The sequence below is a fragment of the Vombatus ursinus genome, unplaced genomic scaffold (genome assembly GCF_900497805.2).
Source record: "Vombatus ursinus unplaced genomic scaffold, bare-nosed wombat genome assembly UNPS02014793.1, whole genome shotgun sequence".
Lineage (NCBI taxonomy): Eukaryota > Metazoa > Chordata > Mammalia > Diprotodontia > Vombatidae > Vombatus > Vombatus ursinus.
Genome location: NW_020954571.1, coordinates 16,510,153 through 16,537,573, shown reverse-complemented (window position 1 = coordinate 16,537,573; position 27,421 = coordinate 16,510,153). Strand labels below are relative to the sequence as shown.

Sequence of the window (27,421 nt, the reverse complement as noted above, 5' to 3'; positions counted from 1 at the left end):
AATAAATACACAAAAGATCAGTTCTCTTTTTATAGAAGGGTCGGCCTGTGATACTATTAGAGTAGGCAGTCATCTACATTGGTATGAGAGTCCCCAACCATGTCCCCTAAAAATTCCCCATTTAATGGCTAAAATGTGGAGAATTTAAAGATAGAAAGATCATCTAGTCTAACCTCCTTATTTTATAGATAAGGAAACTTAGGCCAGGAAAAGTTAAATAATTTGCTCAAGGTCACACATTTAATCAGCCAATGAATCAGGTATTTATTAAGCATTTAATATATGCCAACCTTGGAGGATACAAAGAAAAGCAAAAACAGTCCTTGCTTTCAAAGAGCTTACATTCAAATGGGGGAGACAAGATGCAGATAAGTAGGTACATACAAGATACATGCTATTGAAGGAAGGTATCCTGAAAAGGAAAGACTCAAGTGGATGAGAAGACTGGGAAAAAGCAAATACTCCTGGTATGGGGTAACAGTTGTCAGTGCTTTAGTGAAGGTTATGTTGGTTTCTTGCCAGAACAAACTACTTTCATGACCGGAGGTAAAAGGAGGTAAAGGGACAAAAATGGCAGCCAGAGTAAAGACAGAATTTACCTACTTAATAATTCTGCCTAATGCCTGTTAAGTGTGGAAGACTGTCATGGGAGGGAGCTTAATTTGGCATCTTATTCTTAAGGCATTATAACCCTCTGATTGATGGCATGTATCTGCAGACAGTGTACCTTGAGCACACTGCTTAGTTGAGAACATTCCCATAATGAATGCGATGTGCTGTTTTCCTTCCTCAGTTTGTTTCTCTGTTCTCCTGATACAGGTCAGACATAACCTGTCAGAAGTGCTTCTTGCCACCATGAACATCTTGTTCACCCAATTCAAGAGACTAAAAGGCACAAGTCCATCTTCGGCATCCAGACCCCAGCGAGTTATAGAAGACAGAGATTCTGTAAGATCCTATTTTCCTCCAGAAGTGATTCTGAGAAAATCATTTCTGGTTCTACTATAAACGTGTGATTCTAGCAGGTTCTCCACACTCTATTTTTCCTATAATTTTTTAACATTAACAGTTGACATATGAAAAGGATCCTAATTAACCTAGTCTGTAGGATGGATCTTTGCATTAATGTTAACTACTTTATGCCCACTGAGAGTCAACTGGTGGTTTGTTTTTTTAAAGCAAAACAAGGAACTTTCTTCTTCAGTTAAGAAAAAATGCCTTAATTTAAAAATAAGAAGTTTAGACCTAGTGTCTCAAGGACTTTCATTTCAATGAAATGCAGTTTCATTAACAGGAATTTTTGCTCTCAATGCAAATTGCAGCCCCGTAGTAGACAGTTCCTCAGTGTTGCAGTAACTAAAAATATTTGTCACCTTATGACTAGTCTCTGACAATGAGCTGTACATGTACCTCTGCTTGTCCTTAGATAACATTTATTGTCTCTTATCGGGCCTTTCCCAATTTGTAGAATATGCAAGAATTTGGATTCCACTGGCACAACCATTAAAGCACCTACCCATCATTACATCCACATTATGACAAGGCATCAAGAGTAGGACTTTGACAGAGATATCATCCCTAAACATAAATCTGATATGTATTTGGAGTTTGCGAACTTCCAAGTCACCTGAGCAGGCTCCTAATGCTGATTTGTAAACTTCTAATTCGTAGAAAGGAAACTACATCTGAAAAACAGTGGTAGAACAGTCTTAAGCCTAGTAACAACATTACAAGCTGTTGTGGCTTATGTTCTTATTTGAACAGTTGAATCAAGGTTGTTTATTTAGTAAGAATAAAGTAGTTGACGGTAAAACTTCAGGAAAGCATGGTAAGGCATTAGATTATTTTATTCACTTTTTGTTTCAGCTTACTTTTGTACAAAAGTTTCCTCATGCTGTAGAATATTCAAACCTGACTGGCACTAGACAAAACAGTAGTAGACTTAGCTTTATTGAAAATCATATAACCATTTATGTTGTAAAATGTTTGCTGTTTAATATTTCTATATAATATCAGGTTTTCAGTTACAAAACGTGTAATTAACAGGTGATAGGAAATTTTTCATCTCTAAAAAACACTGGGGACATTACCCAAAAACCCTTATGTTTGTTTCAAGTCCAGGAGGTCATCATGGATAAGCCTCTTCTGAAGCCAAATGCAGCCCTTTTCCCTTAAGACAAGGAACTAAAAGTGTGGCCATATCCTGTGTGTTTTATATCATATCCCAGCATTTGTTACCCACCTTGCCTACATCTTTATACAAATCTAATTTTTTTTTTTTTGGCTAGGCAGTAGGGTTAAGTGACTTGCCCAGAGTCACACAGCTAGTAAGTGTCAAGTGTCTGAGGCTGGATTCGAACTCAGGTCTTCCTGACTCCAGGGCCAGTGCTCTATCTACTGCACCACTTAGCTGCCCCCAAATCTTAATTTTTTGTTGATTTGAACTTACATCATTCTTGACCAACTTCCAAGAGACTTTGGAGATTATCTTAATAGACTCTTGTCTTAGATGAATGAGCTTGAGAATGGAAATACTTACAGGGAGGAGGGAATATATATTAGTTAGCTACTAGATGTGCCTGGGCCATTTTTTCACATCTGAAGTGCATCTTTTGAAAACCAGCTAAATTGGCTGTAGCCATAGGGCACCTTAATAAATAAATGAATGAATGAATGAACAAACAAACAAATAAATAAATAATTAAATAAGGCCCACCACAAAAGATAGCTTTGAGGATAGCACTACCTACCCAGACAGTGGCCATCTGAATTTAAAGTGAAAGTACCATCTAATAGTAATCCATCTGCCAGATGCCAAATACATTTTGTATTGTATTGAAGCAGCTGGGAACACATTTCACTCTAACTCTAGCCTAATTATATCTTAAAAATAGAGTCCATGTGTTTTTAATAAGCCTTGAAAGAACAAATAATGAGCACTCTTTTGTCATCTTAAATTTGTTGCAGCAGCTTTCCTGTAGTTACCTTTTCACCTCTCCATTCTCTCCACCACCTTCCATTTCACTTTCAAGCAGAAGTATTTCTTCTTCCTCAATGTTCATCAGTTAATTGTAGTAAATGTTTTGTATCTGTAGACTTTTAATTTTCTTTCACTGTCTTTTCACCAATCCAGGGTGGATATTTTTAGTGTTTTCCTTTCCATTCCAATTAATATTTTTCTTTTCTGTTTCCATAGGGCTCTGGGGTAGGCATCAGACATTCATTCATATGGGACATTTGCAATTCCACAACCGTAAACTTAACACATTTGTTATTCTATACAGAAGTTACCACCCCAAATTTCTTTGTTCCATATTCTGTGTTTTACTTTTCATAGAGAGTAAGCATTGCCCTGTTTTTAATTGCTAATGGATACACTGTCATTTAAACATATAGAATAGTCTCATCTTCCCTGTAATATTCTCCTGAGAATATCATATAAACATCTGCTTTATTCGGAAAAAAGGAGGCAGCAGCCTCTCACCCTGAGTACTCTAAGAGGGTGCTAATCTGGACCCTTATAACGAGGAACAGAAGGATAGAGAAAAGAGAATGCAAAGTAGTAGAAAGGAAAAAAGAGTACAGACTAATCTTTCTGGGATGAGACAGTCAGAAGCCACGAGAAATCACCTCATTTGTTCAAATGAAAATCCCCTAGGAAAGAGATAGTAAAATTATAGATTTGACCAGAAGAGAGTTGTTCTGTGATGTCAAAGCAATGGAGCATTTTAAGGAGTATGGTTTGTTATTTTGTGAATAGTTTGGAGCCTCCATCTTTGACAGATTTAACTAGTCCTGATTGCTAAATAATCCTTCTTTCAACTAGGAGAACTAATTCATCAACCCAGTTAAACTTTACTTACTGGACACCAGAATTAATAACCATAAGCTAAGAACATAAGAAATGCTCTTCATGCTTAGCCAGCTCAGAACATGGTGGTAACTCTCTACGACACATTGATGCCATGTGTGAAAACTAACTCGGAGGGTTTTTTTCCCCCCCTCTTTCTCATAGCAACTCCGAAGTCAAGCACGAGCATTGATTACGTTTGCTGGGATGATCCCCTATAGGACATCAGGAGACACAAATGCAAGACTGGTGCAAATGGAAGTCCTTATGAATTAAGAGTATTCACATGTTACTAGTACATCAAAGGGATGGGCCCCATTTATTTTATTTTATTTTATTGTTTCTATTCTGTATTTTTGTCAACACAAATAAATTTCTTTGATTTGTATTTCCTTTTAAACATCCTTTTATTTTCATTGTTTTGTCTTTTTAAATTTTTTTAAGTTATTATTTGTGTCTTGTAGAAGACTTTAGTAGTAGTCCTAGGCCATTGAGAGAAAAGAAAGTAGATTTTATTTGGGGAAGTTAAAAGTATGAAAATTTACTCAAAGTGAGCAACCATTGTTTGGGAAAGCACTGTTATTGATATTGAACATTCAGAGACTAGCACATATATGACTCAAGATCACTACTGATAACAGCTTACAGTTATATAGTTAGTGCTTTTAGGACTCCAAAACTACTTTACTCTCATTATCTCATCTCTACATCACCACAGTTCCATGAGATAGAGAGGGGAGTATGATCACTACTTTTTATAGATGAGGAAACTGAGGCCCAGAGAAATTAAATTGCTGAGTAGAGATTGAGATCTTCTATTTGTTCACAAATGACTGTAGAAAGTGAAAAGGAGAAAACAAGTCCTTGGAGTTACAGGTGTGAAGTTGATTGTGATGGATTGAGGAAGAATACTTTGACCCTTGGTGGAAAGATTCAGGACTTAGAGATGAAATGGAGTTTTGTTAACAAAGGCAATACTTGGATAAGCCGCCTCATGTTTGTACTTCAGTATGCACAGCCTGGAGATGTGAGAGTTACTCACATATTGTGAGGTCATCTGGGAATGAGGCTTTGATGAGTTATAACTCATTTGCCTTTAAGACGCCTCTAAAAACATGTCACTGTAACTAAAGAAATGGCTAAATAAGTCATTCTGATAGTACTTGCTAAGGGAATTAAATCCCATTTGTAGAGAATGGACCACATTGTCATAATTTACCCACTGAAAATGTAAAGCAGTGACTCTGAAGTCCCATGTCTCCAGGGAACAATGTGCCTTCTTCTGTAATCAAAGTCCTTACCAGAATCCAGTCTATAAGAAACTATCTTCCTTAACAAAAGACTAACAGAGAAGATGGGGGTCAAATTGATTTTAGATCATTGTTCAGAGGCCTAGGGATCAGATTTCAAGGCAAATGTTACATTGTTTTGATTTTCTTAAACCTGCCCTGGCTGCCCATCTTCCAAGTGAAATTTGAATTAGAACCTATGAACTCTCTCCAACTTGAGCCTTCAGTTTTGTCAAACTGACAGACGTGCTGAAAGAATTAAGCACGTGGAGTGCTCTACAAAATACATTTTATGTGGGCCTGAACTTCTGGAAACTTATGTCCTAAGCTGTATTTTCAGTCTGTGGAGCAGTTACCTTGTGTCATTTATTCAGTGATCCTTCATTTACATACACAGTGCTCTAGGATGCGCAGCGTCTAGCATGATCCGTCAGATCAGTGCTCCAAGTAGCTATTAGTTTGTATATCACAGGATCACAGGACCTTATTAGGATCCAGAAAGTGAGGCTCAGAGAGATGGTGTGATTTCCTCCAGGTCATGCAAGGAAGTGGTCAGTAGCAGACTGAGGGTTTGAATCCAAGGCCTCTGACTCCCAAAGCCAGTGCTCTTACCACTGTGCTAAGTTGATAACTCTTCTCTATTTAGCCCTTGAAAGTTTGTAAAGAACTTCACATACATTATCTCTTGAGTCTCACAACAGTACTGTGAGGTAAGTATTATTGTTTTCCTTTTATAGAGAAAGAATCAAGCTCAGGGAGATTAAATTATTTGCCTGTGGGCATAGAGATATTATGTGTCAGATGTGTTATTGGAGCCCAGTTCTTCCTGTTGCCAAGCCCCAAACTCAACCAGCCACATCACTTCTAGGGCAAGGATTCTTAACCTCTGGTAGCTGGGTGAAGCCTATGGACTCCTCAGAATAATGCACAAAACAAAATATATAGAATTTTGAAGGAAATAAATTATATTGAAATATAGTTATCAAAATATTTTTTAAAACACAGGTTCATAGATTCCAGCTTAAGAAACCCTGCTCTAAGGTCTCTTGCCTTTCATTTGAGTACAACTGTCTGACATTCTGAATTTCTTAGTGACAGACTAATAAGAGGATATGTATAGATAAACCAATAGCCTACTTACTACTTTTTAGCTTTATATATGTGATCATTGTGTTTTTCCATTAAGCGTCCAAATCTGTCTCTGCCTCATTAAATGTTTGATGTGACCTGCCAGATTTTCTTTTAGCCATGACTTCATATCATCTGGGAGATGGCACATTTAATGCCAAGGTAGAAAAGAGAAAACTAGGCTCATATCATCATTGTACTCTTGCCAAAACACTGATAGATGAGGATTTTTAAATGTATGACTTTTCTAATGAAGAAAGCTCTGAAAGTCAGTTAAATTCTGTGGTTGACAAATTGGAGGCACTTGACAATTTGCAAAATTCATGGTGGAAATGTACATTTTGTTATAAAACTCATGAAACTTGATTTTATAGCTCATGAACTAACCAGGGCATTTTCCTTCTGAGGAACCCTGAAAACATGTAATGTCACTTGTGTATTTTTAGGTATACACACTGAGTTCCTGCCTCCTGACTTATATTCCACTTTTTACTTGAATATCAGTGCATGCATCTAATTGACAAAGCTCTAAAGCAGCCAACTTTCAATTCTCCCACACTAATTACTCACTTTCTAGATGATGAAGGCCCTTTGTTTTACCCCCAGGCTACTTTTTCACCAGTTTTACTACTTAACATTCCCCCAGGGAGAAGTGGAACTGAGCTATTATTTTTACTTATTTAAAGCTCAGGTAAAAGGATTGAAGGGAAAAGATATAAAAATTGTACCCTGAAATGAAGGTTTGGGATATACTTTTAAGTTTCATTTGTCCATGCTGCTATCATTTCCCTTCCTACTGTGTGTAATTGAGAGTTGGCTGTAGTCCCAGGTGTTGACACAAAATGAAGCACTATATTTATTTGTCAACCTGTGTATAATGCAGCTTTATTTGACAGACTGCCAAATGTCCTGTGCCAAGGTTACTTGTATTAGAAATACTTCCTGTCCTCAGCTGGGGACAGGTAAACCAGTTTGTCTCAAGGCCAAGCTTTTGAAGCCTTCCCCTACTTCTTTGCCTCTCAGCCCCTAGTATCCTTCTCCTGTCTCATTACCAGCTGTGCAGTGATTACTTGGGAAAACTTTACTTGTCTTGGTTCGTGCTTATTTCTTTTACAACAATTGGATCTGAAAAGCAGAGGCAAAGAGGTCCCATCAGGACAAGAACATGATACTTTGTCTCAAAAGTAGCCATCAGGGCTGGGTCATTTTAAGAGGAGAAAGTACAAGCTACCCCAGCAAGGGAAAGAAACTGTAGAAGTGTTTAAATTTTGCTTTAGTAATGGGCAAACCTTTTTGTGGAAAAAGATCCTAATGGAACTCTGGCATTGGGCTTAAAAGCAATTAAATATGCTTTGTGTCTCATTTTTATTGCCTTTAACTTTGGTCTCCTTGAGCCTCCAGGTCTCTCTGGTGGGGAGGGCAGTTCTGGCTTCTGTTCTCTTACCCCAGTTAGAGGACAGCAGCAGGACCCAAGGTGCAGGGACACAGTGTGAAAGGCACAGTCATTTCACAATGGGTGACCTGAATAGAACTGCAGCTTCATTTGGGGAAGTTTTTTGCAAGGCCAAGTTATTTGTGAGCCATTTGGATGGTGCGCACTGGTCCCATTCCAGCTGTCTCTCTGCTGGCACTTGCCGTACTGCCGAGAAGCCTTTGGCCATGTGGCACCAGATGATTGGAAGCACTCTTGCTAAAGTGGATTCCTGTGATTTGTTGCAGCCTCTGTGGTTTTATAGATGATGGAAATTATAGTGCAAGATGGATTCACTTTAGAGGGAAAGGAGGCACTAAATGGAATTAGGCATTGATATACGTAGGAGAAGAGCCATGCTGTCTGGGCCATGCTGTATGATTGTGTGCCCAGCAGTGACCTTAGCTATCATGAACAACATAAGATTTTCTGCATCAAGAATTTCAAATTAAGTGAAATTTGTAAGTGGGGGGAGGGAAGAAGGATGAGACATGCAAGGTTCTCTTAATTTGCGCTTTTTTTTTTTTTTTGAGGAAAGAAACAAAAGAGCTTTTGCTCTATTCAGCTTGCCTTATTTCCATCTGTCCTGCTTTCCCTATTTTCTTAACGGTTGTCACTATGGTATATTTGCAGACATTGCTTTGGGAAGCTGTAATCTGCATGTCCTTTTCCATAAAATAATTCCTTTGTTTAGTATGCTTCTTTCACTACAGATCCTATCTCTAATCTGAAAATTCCTAGTACTACTTGTTCTTTCAAATGAAATATCCAGTGAAAAGGTTAATGCCTTGGGAATTGAGAGACGTGGATTCTGATAACATCTCTGCTACCAACAAGTTACATGGTTTGAGCAAGTCATTTCACTTTACTGAACCCCAGATATCTTATTTCTAAAATGAAAATGAAGTGGAATCATCTGTGGTCTTCTGTAGCTCCAAGATTTTAAGTTTCTAAACTAGAAACAACCTGAAAAATAATCAAGAAAAATCACTTTCCGACCTATTGATGTTACCAAAAGGAAATCTCTAGACTCCAAGTTGATTTCCCAGAACTATTCCTAATGCAGTTATTCTCTTTTCTGGCCAAATAAATGTTTATTAGTTCACTAACTCTTAGAAATGAAAGGGACTTCAGAGGTCATCTAATTCAATCTTCTGGACCAGTTTAGGTATCCATCTAGCCTCTACATGAACACTTACAAGTGACTATTTCGTTAGACACTTCTAATCATTAGTGTTCTTCCATATTTTGAATCTATATCTGCCACCTATTGGTACTCACTTTGTACTCAGATGTAACACAGAAAGTCTGACCACAGTTTTTCTAATGTTAGAAATTAGCTACCCTGAGCTCATTAAGCCTTCAGGCTTAAAAATCCCATTTCATCAACTAATATCTGTGTGACATGGTTTCCAAATGGACCATCCACCCACGTTAGAATGGAGAGGATTGGATTGGTGTCAGAGGGCTAGGGTTGAAATCGCACCGCTGTCACTATCTATTTGACTTTGGTCAAGTCAACTTAACCCTTCTGAGCCTCGGTGTTCTCGTCTGTAAAGGGAGTTAGACTAGATGATTTCTAAGATCCCTTCCAGTTCAATCCATCCTGGTTTGTCAGTGCCTCCTAAAATGAGGTATGTGGAAATGAACACAGTAGCTGAGGCTTATTCTGACCAGGGTAGGATACATGGTGAGGCTATCGGCCCCCTTGTTCTGGACATGGTATAATTAGAAAAGCAGTCTAAGATGACCTTACCAGTAGCTCCTTGAATTTGTTATCAAGGAAAGTCCCTGCATACATACACTATTCAAAGCAGTGTTTTGAAGCAAGATCCTAAAACCAAAATGAATGGCTCAATACTAACTGAAGGCACCGTAACCGTGTGTCTGACAGGAGGCATTAGGAGAGGATCCTACCCAGCACATTTCAGACGGCACCCTGTCAGCTGTGATATTTCATATTTTAGCCTTTCACAGTTTCACATTTAGATTTTTCGCACTTAGAGAAAATCAGGACTGCCTTCTTTGGCCATAGTACAGGGTTGAAAAGCCAGGGGGAGGTGTTTTCAGTGGCCACACACCACCGTCTCATTTTAGAAAAGTGGTTTTATGTATATAAGTTCAAATTGCTAGGAAACAGCTTTTTCATTCGGACCTCTTGACCACTCTCAGTAACTTACAGAAGAGTAGAAAAACTAAAACAGTAGTACCTTTTAAGAGACTCCATTTAGAATCAGGGTTGTAAATTTAGAGCTAGAAGGGAACTTGGAGATCATTTAGTCTGACCCCAACATAGGAGCAAATTAAAGCCCAGAAATGTTAGGTGATTAAGTGCTCACACAGGTAGTAAATATGAAGATTTGAACTCGGGAAGAGGAGTCTTCCAGACCCTGGGCCAGCTCTCTATCCACTGTATCACCTTAGCTGCCCTAGTTTGAGAGACTTTGCAGCACTGTGACTTCCAGTAAGTTCTTACATCTTAGCATTTCAGCCCCAGTGGTGGTCATATTTCTGGCCATAGCAAAGTTAGGTCTAGGTTGTGAGGCCTGTGGAAGGTGATGCAATTAGATGGGAAACATTTAGTTGTGCTCCTAAGTACAAGTTAGGTGGGCCCCCAGAGAAACTGATTCATTCTCCTTGTGTGGTACTTGTAAGGAAGAGGGGTCATTTGGTTCTGGCTAATGATGTGCTAGCTTTGTGACCGATGTTGTGATGACTGCTGTCTTTTTCTTTTTTCTTTTGTGGCATTGTGTGGCAGATGCTGTTGTGCGATCATGTTATTCCATTAGCATTCTCTTGTACAGTCAACCAAGTTCCAGACTGGGATGAATAGAGTAGAGGTAGCTTAGCCAAGCTGCCATCTCAGAATGCAGCAAATTATCACTTGTCTCTCATCTTTTCCAGCTTTAATCTAGCCGGGTTAAATACGACCTGTGAGCGTCATTTGGTATTTCACCAGTTGATATTAGTCGTACCTGCCAGGAAAGACACAGGGCCACTTACTTGGCTTCGGGGGCCCAGAAGGCAGTTTTTGGCCAAGTAGTGTCCTCCAAGGGGAGGCTGGATCACCACTTGTTGGATTCATAGAAGAGACTTTACTCTTTCTTTGGGGTAGGAGGTTGGATTAGATGACCTGTAAGGACCCTCCCACTTGTAAGATTTTGTGATTTCTCATTCTATTCCTCACCCCAAAAGAGCAGAATTTTTTCCCCTGTCCATACCACAATGTTCTTATTGATGAAATAGGAAGGTTGGATTAGATTATCAGAAGTTCTTCCCATTCTGCAGGTCTGCCACCCTGCCTTTGCCATAGTCAACTTAGGAGGAATTGACTGTAGGTCAGTCTTTTCCTTACCATTTTCTGGTATCATAGGTAATTAGGCAGAGTGCTTTCAATTCTTTAAAGCCTTTCTAATTTCTTATCCCTTTTCATCCTCAGAACACTTTTTTTCTTCTTGATGATGTGTAGGACAGGTGGCATCCCCATTTGAAAAATAAGAAAAAGCACACAGAGGCAAAGGAATTTGCCTAGTAGCCTAACTGTACTGGAGTTAGTAGCAGAGCTGGGTTTAGGACCAAATCTCTTCCTGCTGGACCACACTGAAACGAGAGCTTGTCCCTTCAGCCGTACACTCTGTCATGGAACCATAAGAATTTAAAGTTAGAGAGTAGAGGTCATCTAGTCCAAGTCTTTTACCATATTCCCATCAAGAGATCATCTAGCTGCCTCTTACAGGGGCCTCCATTAATGAGGATCTGCCTGCTTCCTCAGAGGATCACAGATATAGAGCTTGAAGGGACATAAGAGGCCATCTTGTTCAATTCTCTCATTTTACAGATGAGGAAACCGAAACCTAGAAGGGTGAAGGAATTTGCCTGAAATCACACAGCTAGTATGTGTCAGAGCCAGGATTTGAGCCCAAGCCCTCTGGATTACAAATCCACACTTTGCAGCCTTCTCACTTGCCCTTTACATTGGAAGATTGCCCTGGGTAGAGGAAGAAGCAGAGGCTAGGCTAGTAATGGCTGGTATCCCAGACCCTTGCCACTTCTGCAGTGCTAGGTCAGAGGCCTCTGTCCCCTATATGCATCTAGTCTTTAATTGCCATCCTGGGGGAGAGGAAAATGAGCCCATTGAAAGATCATTCTGATAAGAAATGTCCCACTGAAATACACAGGTCTAGCAAAATGACTGCATTTCCCAAATTGCTTTAGGTGGGAGGGTACAGTAAAGCTGCAGGACGTGTTTAAAAATAAAAAAAGCTATAAAGGATAGGGAGATTAACTTGACTCATTGGCAATTGGAGTACAGCAAATGAAGAAAGCTAGCTGGCTAGGCTGATTGCTTAGCACATGTTTTCTCCTATTACTAAGGATACTTCCGGCCACTATTACTTAAATTCATTTTGGTGCAATGGGTTTATGACTCTGGTCAGGAGCCTTAACTGGAAATTTCTTGAGCCAAGTTTGGGTCCTGGGGAAGACAATGCACAACCAGCCCTGGGGAAGTCAACCACATGCTCAGTGAAAAGGCATCAGACGTGTAGCCAAGACCAGAGATAAAGGGTTACACTAGTGACAGGAACAAAAAGGAACCCCACTTCTCTGAGTGGTTGTAGGAGGGCATGAAAAGGATGTGGGCTTCTCCTCTTGTCTGTCTAAAGATTTGCCTTGCTGCTGACCACCTCACCACGCCTGGAAGGGGCAGGAGCCCCAGAGCCTCAGCCCCCACAGATTCTGGTATTGTTGCTGCAGCTGGTGTTGTGAATCAGGCCGACAAGCAGCTCTTCCTATTACCCGGCTATTTCACCACACCAGGGTTGCATCATACCGCTCTCCTTCAGAAGGCTGAGAAGACGCCCGGAATCCAGCCCCAGACGTCCTATGTATTGCTACAATGAGTCCACCATCTGTTGAGTGTTGCTACCATTGAGTGTTCCATTCTGAGTGCTGCTCTTTCTCCTCTCTCCAGCCTCCTAATAAATGGCCAATCTGCAGAAGTCAGGGGACTGTATGTGTGTGTGATTTCTGGGATACTCTAACTACGGGATTATTAGTGATCCATGATTTGGGGTGGTAAGAGTAAGGAATGGATTTCCTGAGGCCTACAGAAGAGACATCATCCTCTTTATTTGGGATCAAGGCCCCCCAGCCTCTCCTACCCATGAGTTCTAATCTTTTTTTGAGTTTCTCACCAATGGTGTGTTGACTAATTAAGCTGGCATCATTTTGTCCCCCCTGCCTACCAAAGGTAGAGATAAAAAAAGAAGTAATGGCCCTTCAGAGGTCACAGACTGCACATCCAGACCCTAAAAAGCAGTGAGAACACCCTTGATCTGGGTTGGGGCAGGGGAAGGAGGGGGGTGGTTCAGAAGGATTGGCTAACTTCACCTAAATGTCTGCTTTCCTTTATCTTCATTCTGTAAGTGAGATTAGCTCTTTCTTGTTGCACCCCACACAGAGGTATGTGCAATCAGACTGAAGTTGTCAAAAAGGTGAGTTAACCCATTACGGATTTTAAACTAAAAGAAGTACCAATCAATCAACAACCAATTATTAAGAGCCTACAGTGTTAGGTACTGGCTACAAAGACTAAAGTGAAATAATACCTGCTCATAAGGGCCTCACTACGTAGCCTAGGGGTAACATATTTCTAGGTACAAAATGGAGACAGGAAAATTGGTAATCAGGATTTTTTTCCTCCTTCAAACCTAGATTGAGGTTCATGTGGGGTGGTTACAAAATTACCCAGTCACATGGGAATTTCAGAGCAGCAAGAGATAACATCTGCAGAAAGACACCAATGGGAGTAAATAACTTCCCTCCCCCACACTCAAGTCATTGGGGGTGAAGTGAATGGAAAATTGCTGAGTGGGTGGGAGAAAAAGGGCTGCTCTTTAATGGGGCGTGAGCCCCTTGACTTTGAGAGCCCTAGAGGCACGCTTGAGAGCTCTCCTGCTACTGGTAATTCTCACCCAGCTCTGCTTGACTGGCAGACGCCATGTTGGGGGAAACTGGCACTTTTTCAAAGCTAAGTTTCCAGATGTGAGCCCTTGGACTTCCCCTCTCAGGACAAAGGGAGGGTGATGGGGAATTCCCATCACTGTCGAAAGGGGCTCGTTGGACCTGTGACCCATTGAGAGGTTTAAACCCCTTCAGGGACTCTTGTTTCAAAATCTGCAGCTAAGACAGAAACAAAGACCAGGCCATGGAGATTTGGGAAACCCCCCACCTCTAGTAAACCCGCTGTTGACACACTCCTCTCTCCTGAAGTGGGAGAGTCACCTCAAATCATCTGATAGAAGGTAAAAGGACGGGCTTCAAACCTGCGTTGGAGAGATGACCGTAGGGAACAAGTCAAACACCCATAGCTCTCATACGCATTCAGTCAGCTCTAGAAGTGCCATTCCCTTTGTCAGCTAGTTTCTTTTCCTTCAGCTAACCACATGTACCCAGTGGTCTTTTTAAAAATAAATTTGTATTACCTGAGTTTAAATCCGACCTCAGACAGTTGACACTAGCTGTGTGACCCTGAGCAAGTCACGTAACCCCAATTGCCTCACCAAAAACAACAAAAAATTTGTATTGCTCTCTTTTGTTTTACATTCCCAAATGTTTCAATCCCTCCTTCCCCTCCCAGAGAGCAATTCCTTATCACAAAGCATGCCTTCTCATCTCTTCTTTGGTACCAAGCTTGGTCATTCTACTATCTCAAATTAAGTACTCCTATAAATATTTCAGTCCTTATGGGCACTTTTTATCAATGACCTTTGGGGATAGTGAGGCAGCTTTGAAGCCAGGAAGACTTGGGTCCTCCTATATCTAATAAATCCTGGCCTTGTGAGCCTCAGCAAATTATTTAACTTCTCCATGCTCTACACAGCTCTCAAGGACTACAAGTTGCAGAAAAGGTACCATCCTACAATAGAGAATTTCCTGTGCCAATAAAATGCCAGATTCATTCCCTATCCCCTATCCCTCCTTGAAGTATAAGGCTAGCAGAGAGATCTCCAAATCCAAGTGGATGGCCATTTTAGTCATTCAATTAATTTTGAATTGCTTTTCTTAAGGGTTGGACCAATCCATGGCTCTACTGTTGTGCATGAGTGTGCCTGTCTTTGCACAATCTGTGGTACAAAACTGGTTAATCTCACCTCTGCCATAAACTGTTTTTCAGACATTAGCCACTTAGTTGTGTCTTACTAGTCAAAGTGTGGCATGGTGAAAAGAAGGCTCTTTGTAAAAAGTTAAGTTCTCTGACTTCAAATCCCAACTCTCCTACTATCAGTGTGACCTTGGACAAGTTAATTAACTTTTTAGTATTTTGAAGTTAGACTTAAATTCACCTAAGTACTGACTCCTCTGTCTGTACATGCTCTGCGTATAGCTCATGTGCTACGATCCTGGGCAGGTCATTGAACCTCTCAGAGTAGGCTGAAGAAGAGTGGCAGATCAGTACTGGTAGAGGGAATATCCACACTAGGAATTTTCTTTGTCAATGAAATCACAGGACTGGACCCCCCCCCCCAAAAAAAAGAATTGTTGGCAAACTCCAGCCCCTACTTTCTGGTCATCCAGCAGGTAGCCTGCTGACCAAAGCAACTTTGCCTCACTTGAGGAAGGGGGGACCTCCTGAAATTTTTAGCAAAACAATCTTTAATTAGCTAGGCCTACATGAACTAGTTAGTAGGAGCCTAATGAAGCTTATGCCTCTGTGGAAAAACTTCACAGTAACTTCACAATTGCTTGGGTCTATTGACCTGACTCTGTGAAAACACATTCTCTTTCATGAAATGATTGAAATCAAGCTCCATGCAGCCCCACATAGCAACTTTTAATCATGTAGGGTCCATTACTGAAAGAAATGTGGCTACCCCTGGCTCACTAGCCACAGCCTTATCCATCTTAGCCTTCCAGCTTTTCAGTTGGTGTCATTCAGTTGTTTCAGTCACGTCCAACTCTTCGTGACCACATTTGGGGTTTTCTTGGCAAAGATACTAGAGTAGTTTGCCATTTCCTTCTCCAGCTCATTTTACAGATGAGGAAACTGAGGCAAACAGGGTTAAGTGACTTGCCTAGGGTCACACAGCTAATAAGTGTCTGAGGCCAGGTTTGAACTCAAGATGAGCCTTCCTGACTCCAGGCCTGGCACTCTGTCACCATACCACCTGGTTCTTCATCTCCTTGCTTTAATGGAAACTTCACTTTTTCACATTGAGAAGCATGACATCATGAATACCACATCAAAAAGACTTAGGATCAAATCCTAATTCAGACATTTACTTAGCTGTGTGACCTTGGGCAAATCACTTAACTGTTCTGAGCTTTAGTTTGTATGTTTATAAAATGAGGCCCTTGGACTCTGTGGCCTCTGTGGATCCTTCTAGTTCTGAAATAGATGATCCTAATCCAATAAGATAGCACTTTTCCTGAAAGCTGCCCTCCTACTCCCTTCCATATTCTAGGGAAAGAGGAGAGTGCTACTCCATGTTGGTTTGTGTCCCCGTCCTTCCCCAACAATTTTGTCTTGCATTAACTTCTTTATACCACATATGTGTGGGTATTTATACATACATATGGGACACACACAGAGCATGTGCCTCTGTATACCTGTCCTAAAAATTGCCAATTGAAAGAGGTCCTGTTTTTGCAGATTTCATGACATGAGGTCTTAGTAGCAGTGAAAAGATCACTTGATTTAAAGTCAACGGACTTAGGTTCAAATCTCAGCTCTGACGCATACTGCCTGGATAAACGTTGAACAAATCACCTCGTCCCAGCGCTTAGGGCAATACCTGATGCATAGTAAGTACTTAATAAATGTTTGGACAGCTAGGCGGCATAGTGGATAGAGTGCTAGGCCTGGAGTCAGGAAGATGTATCTTCCTGAGTTCAAATATAGCCTGAGACGCTAGCTGTGTGACCCTAGTCAAGTCACTTAACCCTGTTTGCCTCAGTTTCCTTATCTGTAAAATGGGCTGGAGAAGGAAATGGCAAACCACTCCAGTATCTGCCAAGAAAAACCCAGATGGGGTCATAAAGAGTTGGGCACGACTAAAATGGCTGAATAACAACAACAATAAATGTTTATGGATTGATCCCTCTTCTTCACCTTTAAAATGAAAGTCCTTATTACCTCAGTAGTCCTTTTAAGCTCAATAATCTTTAACCTTATCCCCTTTATCACCAAGAGATGGGGATGGCTGGAAACATGAAAAAAAGGTTAACCTGCCTAGAGTCTATTATGAGAAAGTAGGGTTTGGACATATGCCCAAACTGTGGATGATGACAGTGCAGGATAACCCCCCTCAATGATGGGAGTCTATGAAAGGACAGCGAACCTGACCCAAGGTCCAGGTCTAATACTGAGTTATTTTTCAGGGCCCTCAGGTTTACAATCTAAGTTCATATTTCTCTACCACCTTAAGGTTTACAAAGTGCTATTCTCACAATGACCCCATGATATGGGGAGCACATGTATTATCATCTAGCTAAGGAAACAGGCTTTGAAAGTGACTTTTCCAGGATCACAAGTAGCTAATACGTGTTAGGGCTAGAAGTCCATCCCAGGTGTCCAATGATTTCAACTCTAGTAGACTCTTTCCACTACCTGTAATCTCATCTTCACTGCCTATCTCTCTAATTGTCTCTTCTGTTTAGCCTTAGGGAGGCCATGTGCTGTACAGGACAGAACACTCACTGGACTTGAAGTCAGGTAGACCTGGGTTGGAATCCCATTCCCTGACACTTACTAGCTGTGTGACCTTGGGCAAGTCACAAACTCTCTGGGCTTCAAATTCATCATTTGTAAAATGAGGGGGTTGGATTCAATGATCTCGAAGGCCGGTCCAGCCCTAAAGCTATTTTCCTTAGAAGAAGTTGATTCCAAGCTTCTAGGTTGCCCCAGGCCCAGCTGAGCTATGTTCAGTTTCCCATTGGAGAATCAAAAATTCTCTGAATAAAACAAGGGTTCCTAATTTTGTATGTGTCTCATGGATCCCTTTGGCAGTCTGATGAAGCCTGTCTTTAAATACATAAAAAACAATGCATAGGATGACAAAGAAATCAATCATATTGGAATACAGTTATCAAAATACTTTTTCAAATCTTTTTTTTTTTTGCTAGGCAATGGGGTTAAGTGACTTGCCCAGGGTCATACAGCTAGTATCGAATGTCTGAGACTGGCTTTGAACTCAGGTCCTTCTGATGCTAGGGCTGGTGCTCTATCCACTGCACCACCTAGCTGCCCCTTAAATTTTCTTTTCATAGATTCCAGATTAAGAACCCTTGAAATAAAGCCACTTAGGCAGGGAACCTAAAAGTAGGACAGGAAAGGCAACTTGAGAAGGAGGTAGGAGTAAGTCTGAAGCCACAGTCAAGAAAAAGAGGGGAAAGTGGAGGAGAGGGAAGACGTTGCTGAAGCTGCAAGGAGTTAAAAAAAAAAAAATGAATACACGGATAGACTTCTCTTCAAATCCTCAGCACCACCCCTCCCCCCAAAGCTGAAGCACCCTCCCCTGATCATCAGGAGCTGGATACCAGGCTCCAGGATGAGATCAAAAGCATCTCCCCCTAAGGGGAGCATCTGTTCCCTGCCCCAGTCCTCCTTTGGCTCTCCCACCTGGGGAATGGCAGGGTGAGCTGAAGGTCTAGACAGCTGATGCGCCGCTCTGCCCAGAGAGGTTATCAGAAAGCTGTTCTCCCCTTACCTGGGGAATGTAACCTCCTGCCCCTTACCTGGGGATTGTAACCTCCTCCTTAAAAAGCCCCTGACTCGCCAAGTCCAAGGGTAGAGCCCCAGGGGGTAAACTGAGATCTTTTCTCCATGATCCAATAGGGAAACAGGTGTAGGGAGGAGGGAGGTAGAACACTCTACAATTCTGTCCTCAGGTCACAGTTCCAGCTTCTCTTATCTCCAAGCCAATCAGGTAGAAAGGGGCACATTATTTTTTTCTCTCCTCTTCCCACCCCTGGGGGGACCATTCACCAGCCCTGGGTGGTTGGGGCTGGCTGGTCCACGCTGGTTCCTCAGCATATAAAGCTGCCCCTCACATCTTCAGCCTCCCCACTGCACACACATATACACGCGCAAACACACCTCAACACACTCCTCACTCCTTCCCTGCTCCGCGTCTTGGGAGGGTCGCCATGGCTGAACTGCAGGCTTCGGAGGTCCCTGGGGATCCTGCCCTGTGCAGTGGCCGGTTCACCATCAGCACCCTGTTAGGGGGTGAGGATGGGGGGCGACCCCACTATGGGCAGCCTGACCCACCCCCTGCTGCCTATGACACCACCCATAGCAGCACCTTCTACATGCGGACCTTTGGCTATAACACCATCGATGTCGTGCCTGCCTATGAACACTACGCCGATAGTGCCGGGCCTGGCGAAGCCAAGAAGGTGAGACCCACACTGGCCGACCTCCACTCGTTCCTGAAGGTGAGAGCAAAGCCTTTACTGCCCCTCGCCTTCCCGTCCTGCCCTCATCCACCTCACCCCCCACTCCTTCAAGAGCAGGATCAAGTCAGGGGTGGGAAGGGCCTTTTTCTTCTCTTCCTTCTAGTTTGATATCAACCCATACGTCTCCACCAACCACAAGCTGAGCAGCCCAAAGAAGAGGCAGAGGCTGGAAGTCGAGACACTCATCTCTGTCTCCATCCCTGGTGTAACTTGGTGTGCCTCCCTTTCTCCAGCTATAAAATGGGAAGATCAAATGCTGGGGCTGGGTCAAAATAGTCTCTGGGCCTTTCTGTATCAGTGGTTCTTGAACTGCTTCCACTCCACAGACTACTTTGGTTTAAAAAAAAAAAAAAAAAAGGCCTACTCCCTCAGACCCCCTAGCAGTGCAAAGACAAACCAAAAAACTTATCCCACACAGAAAGGGAAGAATGATGTTGTCTTAGTTAAGATGGCAATGAGGGGTGCCAGCAGAGAATCACTAATTCAGGTGCCAAGCCAACACAGACTGGAGGGCAATGCAATTAAACAGAGAGTCAGAAGGCTAGAGTTCAGTTCCAGCTACATAAATTATTAGCTGTGGGACCTTAGGCTCCTTAACCCTAATCTTAATTTCCCCATCTGTAAAATAGGGATGATGCTATCTACCTCACAGGATTGTTGTGAAGACCAGTAAGACAATACACATGAAGTGTGAGTTGTTAGACGCTATCATGACAGAGACGCCAAAAGGGTCCAGCCTTTAGGCCTCACACCAAGAACAATACTGGACACTAGCCCTTAGCTCGCTGTACCTAGAACTCAACCCCAGCTCTGGAACGGAAGACATTCTGGATGGTTTTCAGCATTGTGAAGATGCCTAATTCAGCTGTCTACTTTTAAAGCTCTCTGCTCCACGTCAGCCCTACGGTTGTGGCCACATCAGCCATACCTTCAGCTCACTCTTTTTTTCCTCCCTGTGCTCCTACCAGGGCTCTTTCCTGCACCTACTTCCCTCCCAGCCTACCTAACTCCCCATGCCGGGGATGGGGATTCCCCAAAACACACTCTCCACTCCTTTCTTTGTCCTCCTCACCCCCTATCCTCCCTGGAGGTGGACACTGAGCCACCAATCGCTGGCATTCCCAGCAGGAAGGCAGTCACCTTCACTCCCTGGCCTTCGAGAGACGGTCCAGCCACGAGCTGTCTGATGGGCTGGTGGAGGATGCCAGCAGTGCAGCCGGGGAGAAGTCACCCGGGGAGCCAGTGCGATTCGGATGGGTCAAAGGGGTGATGGTAAGTGGACAAATTCACCAGGGCTCTGAATTCTGAGATCCTGTGAAATGTGAAGGGCTCTTCAGGTTATACTGATGATAAGCATGTGTCTTGCTACACTTTAAGAACACAATATCCTCCCCACCTAAGAGAGGCACTGTGGTTCAGTGGCCAGAACCCTGAACTAGGAGTCAGGAGACCCACCTTCTAGCCTTATCCCAATTCAATTCAACTAATATTGATTAAGTCTGTATTATGTGCAAGGTATGGTTCTTGGTACATGAGATATACATCAGGGGTTCTTAGGCTCTGTAAAAATTTTTTGAGTACTTTGATGACTCCATATCAATATAGTTGTTGCTTTTTTAATCTTCTGTATTTATCCATGCATTTAAGAAGGGATCCCTAGGCTTCACCAGACTGCCAAAGGGGCCCATGACATAAAAAAGGGTGAGTCTCTGGGATATACCAAAACAGCAACAGCAGCAAGAATACAAAACAGGAGCTTAAATTCTCTGTAATCTCTGCCTTAGATTCTCTGTGAGACCTAGGGCCAGTCACCTCCCTTCTTTGGCCCACAAAAGGAGAGGTTGAACTGGGTCACCTGTAAGTGTCCCTCCAGCTCTGGCATTTTGTGGTTCTGTGATTCTTGGATGATTCTTGGCCCATGAATTAAGATTCTCTTTGATACTGTCCTGGGCCAGGGAGGTGGCCTTGAGCTCTCAAAGACCCAAGGCTAGCAGGATACTTGTTCAGCCATTTTTCAGTCATGTCTGACTCTTCATGACCCCATTTGGGGTTTTCTTATCAAACATACCTATGGTTCACCATTTCCTTCTCCAGCTTATTTTACAGATGAGGAAACTGAGGCAAACAGGGTTAAGTGACTTGCTCAGAGTCACATAGCTAGTAAGAGCCTGAGACCAGATTTGAACTCAGGTTTTCCTGACTCCAGACTCAGTGCTCTATCCCCTGCACCACCTAGTTGCCCTGCCAGGTCTGGGCAATTCCCACCCAACCTAGGGCAGATGCCAAATGTGTCATCAGGGCCTACCTAAGGCTAGGGAGACTTATCAACACAAAGTTGGCCACCAAGAGATGATTGTGGGGGCAGACAGGAGGTTTGGCCACCAGAGTTCATGGAGGTCACTCACCAAGGCACAGAGGGGGCATGACAGAGGAGGAAGTGACCACACTGATGAGATCTTAAATCTTTCCAAGTATTAAAGGAAAAATAACAGGATCACGGCATTGTTAGAGTAGGAAGGAACCTCAGAGGATCTCCTGGGCCAGCTCATACCTGGAAAGAGTCCTCAGTAGAACATAGCCCAAAGCCTTAGCCATCCATCCAGCCTCTTCCTGAAGACCTTTGAGAGTGAAAAGGTTGGATTAGATGAGCTCTAAGACCCTTTTGCTCTGACACTCATTATTCTATATTCCAATACCCCAGGGTCTCATAGTACAGAGACAGGCACTTGAATCCTAGCTCTGCCATCTATGAGCTGTGTACTCAGAGCAAGTCACTTTCCCTCTTGAGTCTCAGTTTCCTCATCTATAAAATGGGGTACTCTTACCTCCATGTACACTATATGTATCTTGTATTTCTCTAGTTTTGCACATTATCTTCCCTATGAAAGAGTGAGCTCTTTGAAGGCAGGGACTGTTTTTGCCTTTGTATCCTCAATACTTGGCATCATGCCTGACACATGGTAAACACTTAATAAATGCTTGTTGGCTGACTGGTAGAATGAGGGCTGGATTTAGTGCCAAAAGACCTGGGTTCAAATCCTGACTTTGTGGCTTCCATCTACATGTTCCACCTTGGGCAAGTCACTTCCTCTTTAGACTTGTTTCTTTACCTCTAAGATGAATGAATGGGACTGGATCATCTCTCCTTTAACCCTAAATCTATGATCCTATAATGACATGATGCTGAAAGAATGTGTAGGGCTGTAGAGAAGTTGTTATTATCATCACCATTACCTTCATTGAAAAGCTTTCATTCAACAGGTAATCATGTAGCGGGGGCTTGTCTATGTAAGACTGAGTCTCAGCCTAGAGATGTTTGCCTTAGGACAAAGCCTGAACTAGGAATTCAGAGCCAGGCTTCCAGTCCCATCCCAGTTCGAATCAAGGAGCACTTATTAAGCACCTATTATGTGCAAGGAAATGTGCTTGATGCTGGGGATACAATCAGAGGGACTTTTCCAGCTCAACAGACTGGGACATTAAACATTTAACCAAGACATCTCAGCGCCATTGTTAGCAGCTCACACCCATCAAGTGGGGATATTAAATGAATGACATACAGACATAAAATTAAATCATAATAACAGATTATTTGCATAGATATTATTACAAATATGAATCAATTAATTAAGTGACTATTAAATCAATGACCTTTGGATATATTTATATTATTAATATTATATAAATATATTTTATACTCTTAACATACTATATATTACATGACCCACCGCCCCGCAAAACAATGAAAGAAGCTACGCGCAAATAAAATAAGAACAATAATTTATAATAAAAATAACATAAGTGACAAAATATAAACAAAAATGTTTATATTCATTAAGCTCCCTGCCCCGTTACTAAGGCTATATCACATTCCATCAAACCCCCAAACCAGACTTGTCCTCCCCTTTGCCATTTCTTGGAATCCTCATGAGACTCAATCACCTGACAGAATTTCTCATACCTATCCTGCAAAGTTCTCCCTCCACCTAAGGTTTTATAGAGTGACTAAATCTTGTCATTCTCCCTAATGGGTCCTTTTAATCTGAGTGGGAGCCAGTGTGGGAAATTCAGAAACTGTAATTATTGCTGGGACCACCAGATGGCAGCCTTGTTTCATAGAATCTTGGCATCCTGGTCAACATAGTCAACAAGTCATTTCACAAGCATTTATCATTAAGCAGCTTGCTTTACCATGTGCCAGGTATTGTACTGAAACTGGGGATACAAAGGAAGGCAAAAACACGCTCCGTGCCCTCAAAGAGCTCATTGTCTAATGGGGGAGACAATATGCAAAAAACAAAACAAACAAAACTACACATCCAAGGCCTATGGAATGTAAAGGGAAGGTAATTGTAGAGGGAAGGTCCTATCAGTGGGGGTGGACCAAGAAAGCCTCCTTGCAGAAGGTGGGATTGGAGCTGAGTCTTGAAGGAAGCCCAGGAAGCCAGGAGGCAGAGGGGAGGCAGAGGGGATAGCACAGAAAAGAACCTTAGAACGTAGAATGTAAGAGTTGGAAGGGGAACCTTCCAGAGAGCATTGAATCCATTTCTTGGAGGAGCAAACTAAGACCTGGAGAAGCAATGGGATATGCCAGCCAACAATGTTAACATCGTGTTGGGCCACGTTAAGACAGACATATTGCTTCCAGGAATAAGATCATAAGATCACAGTTGTAGAGTCAGAAGGAACGTCAGAGTCCGTCTAATGAACCTCATTTCGTAGATAAGTGACCCAAACGCAAAGGAAGTAAAGTGATTTGCACAGGGTCTCCCAGGGAGTAAACGTTAGAAGTTGGATTTGAATCCACGTCCTCCGACTTCAGGGCTTCTTGTAAAATAGTCCCTGCCTTCCCGACCCTGGTCAGACCCTATCTGGGGTATTGTGTTCAACTGTGGGCATCAGAGTTTAGCAGGGACATTGATAATGAGCAGTATCCAGAGGAGGGCAGCCAGGATGGGGAGGGGCCTTGAGTCCATGTCATGAGAGGACTGGTTGCAGTGATTGGGAGTGTTTAGACAAAAGAAGAGATGACTCCTGAGGGAAATGAGACTCGTCTTCTGATAACTGAAGAAGTGTCCTGTGGGAGAGGGATTTGACCTGTTCTGTTTGGTTCTGAAGAGCAGAACCAGGAGCAATGGTTGATGCCAAGAAAAATGTCCTGACAGAGCATTGCAGAGTACAAGTGTCAGCCTTAGGAGGTCATGGGCTCCCCCACACTGGGGAGCGGCTGAGTGAACAGTCGTTTGGAATGTTTCAATTGGAATTCCTTTTGGATTGGGATCAGATGAGATCATTGCTAAGGGTGCCTCCTACTCCTCAAATTCTACGATTTTATGATTTTGACCAAGATCACACAGTAAGTCAGGGCTGGAATAAAGACATGAAGCCAAGTCTCCCAACCACTAGCCCAAAGCTCTTTCCACAAGCCCCACCCCACAGAGGCAGCCTTCCAAACATGGCCTCCCATTCACATAGGGCTAACCTGCGTCCTCTTCAGTTGTCTGCTAGGATAAAAGGTAGGGCTGAAAAAAATAGAAAAATAAAATAAAAAAAAGAACACTCCAAAAATTACTTCTGTGGAATGTTTTGTGGGATTTGAGAGGGCAACAGATCTCCTATCCTAACTATGGTGGGTTAAGACCAGTGCCAACAGGAGTTTCCCCAAGCTCCCACTTCTTGGGCCTACTTAGCACCATACCACTTCTTCCAGTTTAGATCATCAAGGTGGTTTTCTGGGTAACTGAAATAAAGACATTCCTTTAAAACTATATTTGACATGATTATTTAACCAAATGAATGGCTAGGAGAGGGAGAGATCACTGTGGCCTAGAACAGGCAAGAAGGATTTAATGGGTAGCTAGGAAGTGCAGTGGATCGAGTACGAGGCGTTGAGTTAGGAAAGCCTGAGTTCAAATCCAGCCTAAGACACTTACTAGCAGTATGACCATGGGCAAGTCACTTAACCTCTGTTTGCCTCAGTTTCCTCAACTCTAAGATGGGAATAATAATAGCATCTAACTCCCAGGTTGTTGTGAGCATCAAATGAGATATTTGCAAAGCACTTAGCACAGAAGGTGTTAACACATAGTAGGTGTTACATAAATATTTATTCCCTTCCTTCTTAAAGATTCTTTATGATATATCCCCCAAAGCAGATTTTTGTTGTTTGTTGTTGTTAAGTTTTTCAGTCATGTCCAACCCTTCATGACCCCATGGACCATAGCACACCAAGCCCTTCTGTCTTCCACTACCTCTCGAAGTCTGTCCAAGTTCATATTTGTTGTTTCCCTTATACTGTCTACCCATTTCATCCTCTGCCGTCCCCTTGTCCTTCTGCCTTCAATTTTTCCCAACAACAGGGTCTTTTCCAATGAGTCCTGTCTTCTCATTATGTGGCCAAAGCATTTAAGCTTCAACTGCACTATCTGACCTTCCAGTGAATAGCCTGAATTCATTTCTTTAAATATTGACTGATTTGATCTCTCTGCTGTCCAAGGGACTCAAAAGTTTTTTCCAGCACCACAATTCGAAAGCATTGATTCTGTAGTACTCAGTTCTCCTCATAGTCCAGCTCTCACTGCCACATAAAGCTTTGGGAAAAACCATACCTTTGTCCACACGGATCTTTGTTGACAAGGCATCACCTCTGCAAGGTGCTGACCAAAGTCATGACCTTGCTGCCGCCTAAAAGCAGATGATACAGAGGAAAAAAAATCAAGTCTGGATTTTCTTTTGTTGTCATGAGGCCAGGCCAATAGCCAACCACCAGCTTATCTGGCTTTAATAACCAGTTCCGTAAACTTCTCATTTTCTTTCCTTCCCCCTTCCTATACCATTCTTGGGATTTGAAGCCTCATACTGGGTTCTTTCTCTACTCGATTTTATTTGGGAAGGTATGATATGCATTCCCCCACCACCACCACCTCTTCATCCCAAGAAGTCCCAACAACCTGCTCTCTAAGTTCTCTCCAGGCAGAAAATATACTGGATTTAATTTCACTGGGGCTGTTCAGGCTCGATTATGAGATTCAAGGTAAGTGGTGGTTCGGAAAAAGTGAACAGGTCCAAACCAAAACAAAGACTATTTCTCCTCAGGCTTCTTGATCTGGGCCTCGTGTAATTAATGCCAGCCCTGGACATTCTGGTGGCCACTCACCTTGTCCCCATGCCTACCGCCAGGCTGGCCAGGCCATAAGGCATACAATCTAGGGTGAACCTGCTGCTGTTTCCTCTCCCTTGGGAAACTGCCTAATTTTGCAATATCTCTCCCTTCTATCCCCTTCTCTGTTCTCACTACCACCACCCTGGTACAGGCCCTCATTACCCTGGACTATTACAATAGACAATGAGGTTTTCCTACCTCCATCTTCTCTCCCCTCCAATCCATCCTTCATGCCAGACTAGGGTTTTTTTATGTATAGGATCTGGCGGTACCCTTCCCCTGGGAGGAAAAAAGTTTACTTCTTTAACATTAGCTACCAAATACCTGGCCCCCTACATTTCAAAGCCTTTTTCACTAAGCAGCCATTCTTCCAACTTCTGTTGTCTTCTATTGCTCTTCTGTGCTCAAGCTAAACTGAACTACTTTCTGTCCCCCAACCTTGCTGTGTAATCTCCTGCCTCCAAACCTTTGCTTATACTGTTCCCTGTGACCAGGATCCCAACCCACCCTATGCAAAGTCTGTAAAGTCCAATTCAAAAGCCACCTCCTCCATGAAACTTTCCCTGATGTCCCCAAGTAATAGTCTTTCCCTCCTTAAATTTCACTTAGTACTTTGCTTTCACCTCTTCAATTCACTTATGACATATTTTTGTTTGTGTCCCTCCCCTTACTAAACTCTTGTATTCATGAGGTCAGCAACTATCTTTGCTTAATCTTGTATCTTTCTGTGCCTTCCATAGTGCCCTGCACACAATAACACACAGTCGGTCTTTGAGAAATGTCTGTTGAGTTGAATTGAGGCAAAGGCCCATTCCCCCATGCCCCAGGTCCCTGGACATGGTATCCACAGCCCCCTTGGGGTCTCCTTGCCTCATTTTGGTTCAGGGTGATTCTGCCCTCTCTTCTCAGGTCCGATGCATGCTCAACATATGGGGAGTGATCCTGTACCTGCGTCTGCCCTGGATCACAGCCCAAGCGGGCATTGGTAAGCAGGGCTTCCCCAGGCTGGTGGAAAGATAAAGAATGGGGCTGCCAAGGGAGGGACAGATCCCTTCACTGGT

The 27,421-nt window shown here is 42.6% G+C and overlaps 2 protein-coding genes across 5 annotated transcripts in view; both read left to right on the top strand.

Annotated features, from left to right (window-relative positions):
- Nucleotides 1-4,254, top strand: part of NUP93 (nucleoporin 93) — a 131,690-nt gene extending 127,436 nt beyond the window's left edge. For both annotated transcript variants that reach the window (XM_027869528.1, XM_027869529.1), the window contains 2 exons: nt 820-948; nt 4,016-4,254. In XM_027869528.1, coding sequence (XP_027725329.1) covers nt 820-948; nt 4,016-4,126 — 240 coding nt within the window. In that variant the 3' untranslated portion in view covers nt 4,127-4,254. The remainder of the gene's footprint in view (nt 1-819; nt 949-4,015) is intronic.
- A 14,632-nt stretch (nt 4,255-18,886) lies between these two features.
- SLC12A3 (solute carrier family 12 member 3) overlaps nt 18,887-27,421 on the top strand; it is a 47,119-nt gene continuing 38,584 nt past the window's right edge. For 2 of the 3 annotated variants that reach the window (XM_027869550.1, XM_027869551.1), the window contains exons 1-3: nt 18,887-19,177; nt 20,324-20,470; nt 27,270-27,345. In XM_027869550.1, the coding sequence (XP_027725351.1) occupies nt 18,887-19,177; nt 20,324-20,470; nt 27,270-27,345 (514 nt within the window). The remainder of the gene's footprint in view (nt 19,178-20,323; nt 20,471-27,269; nt 27,346-27,421) is intronic. The other variant, XM_027869552.1, reaches the window with a different exon arrangement.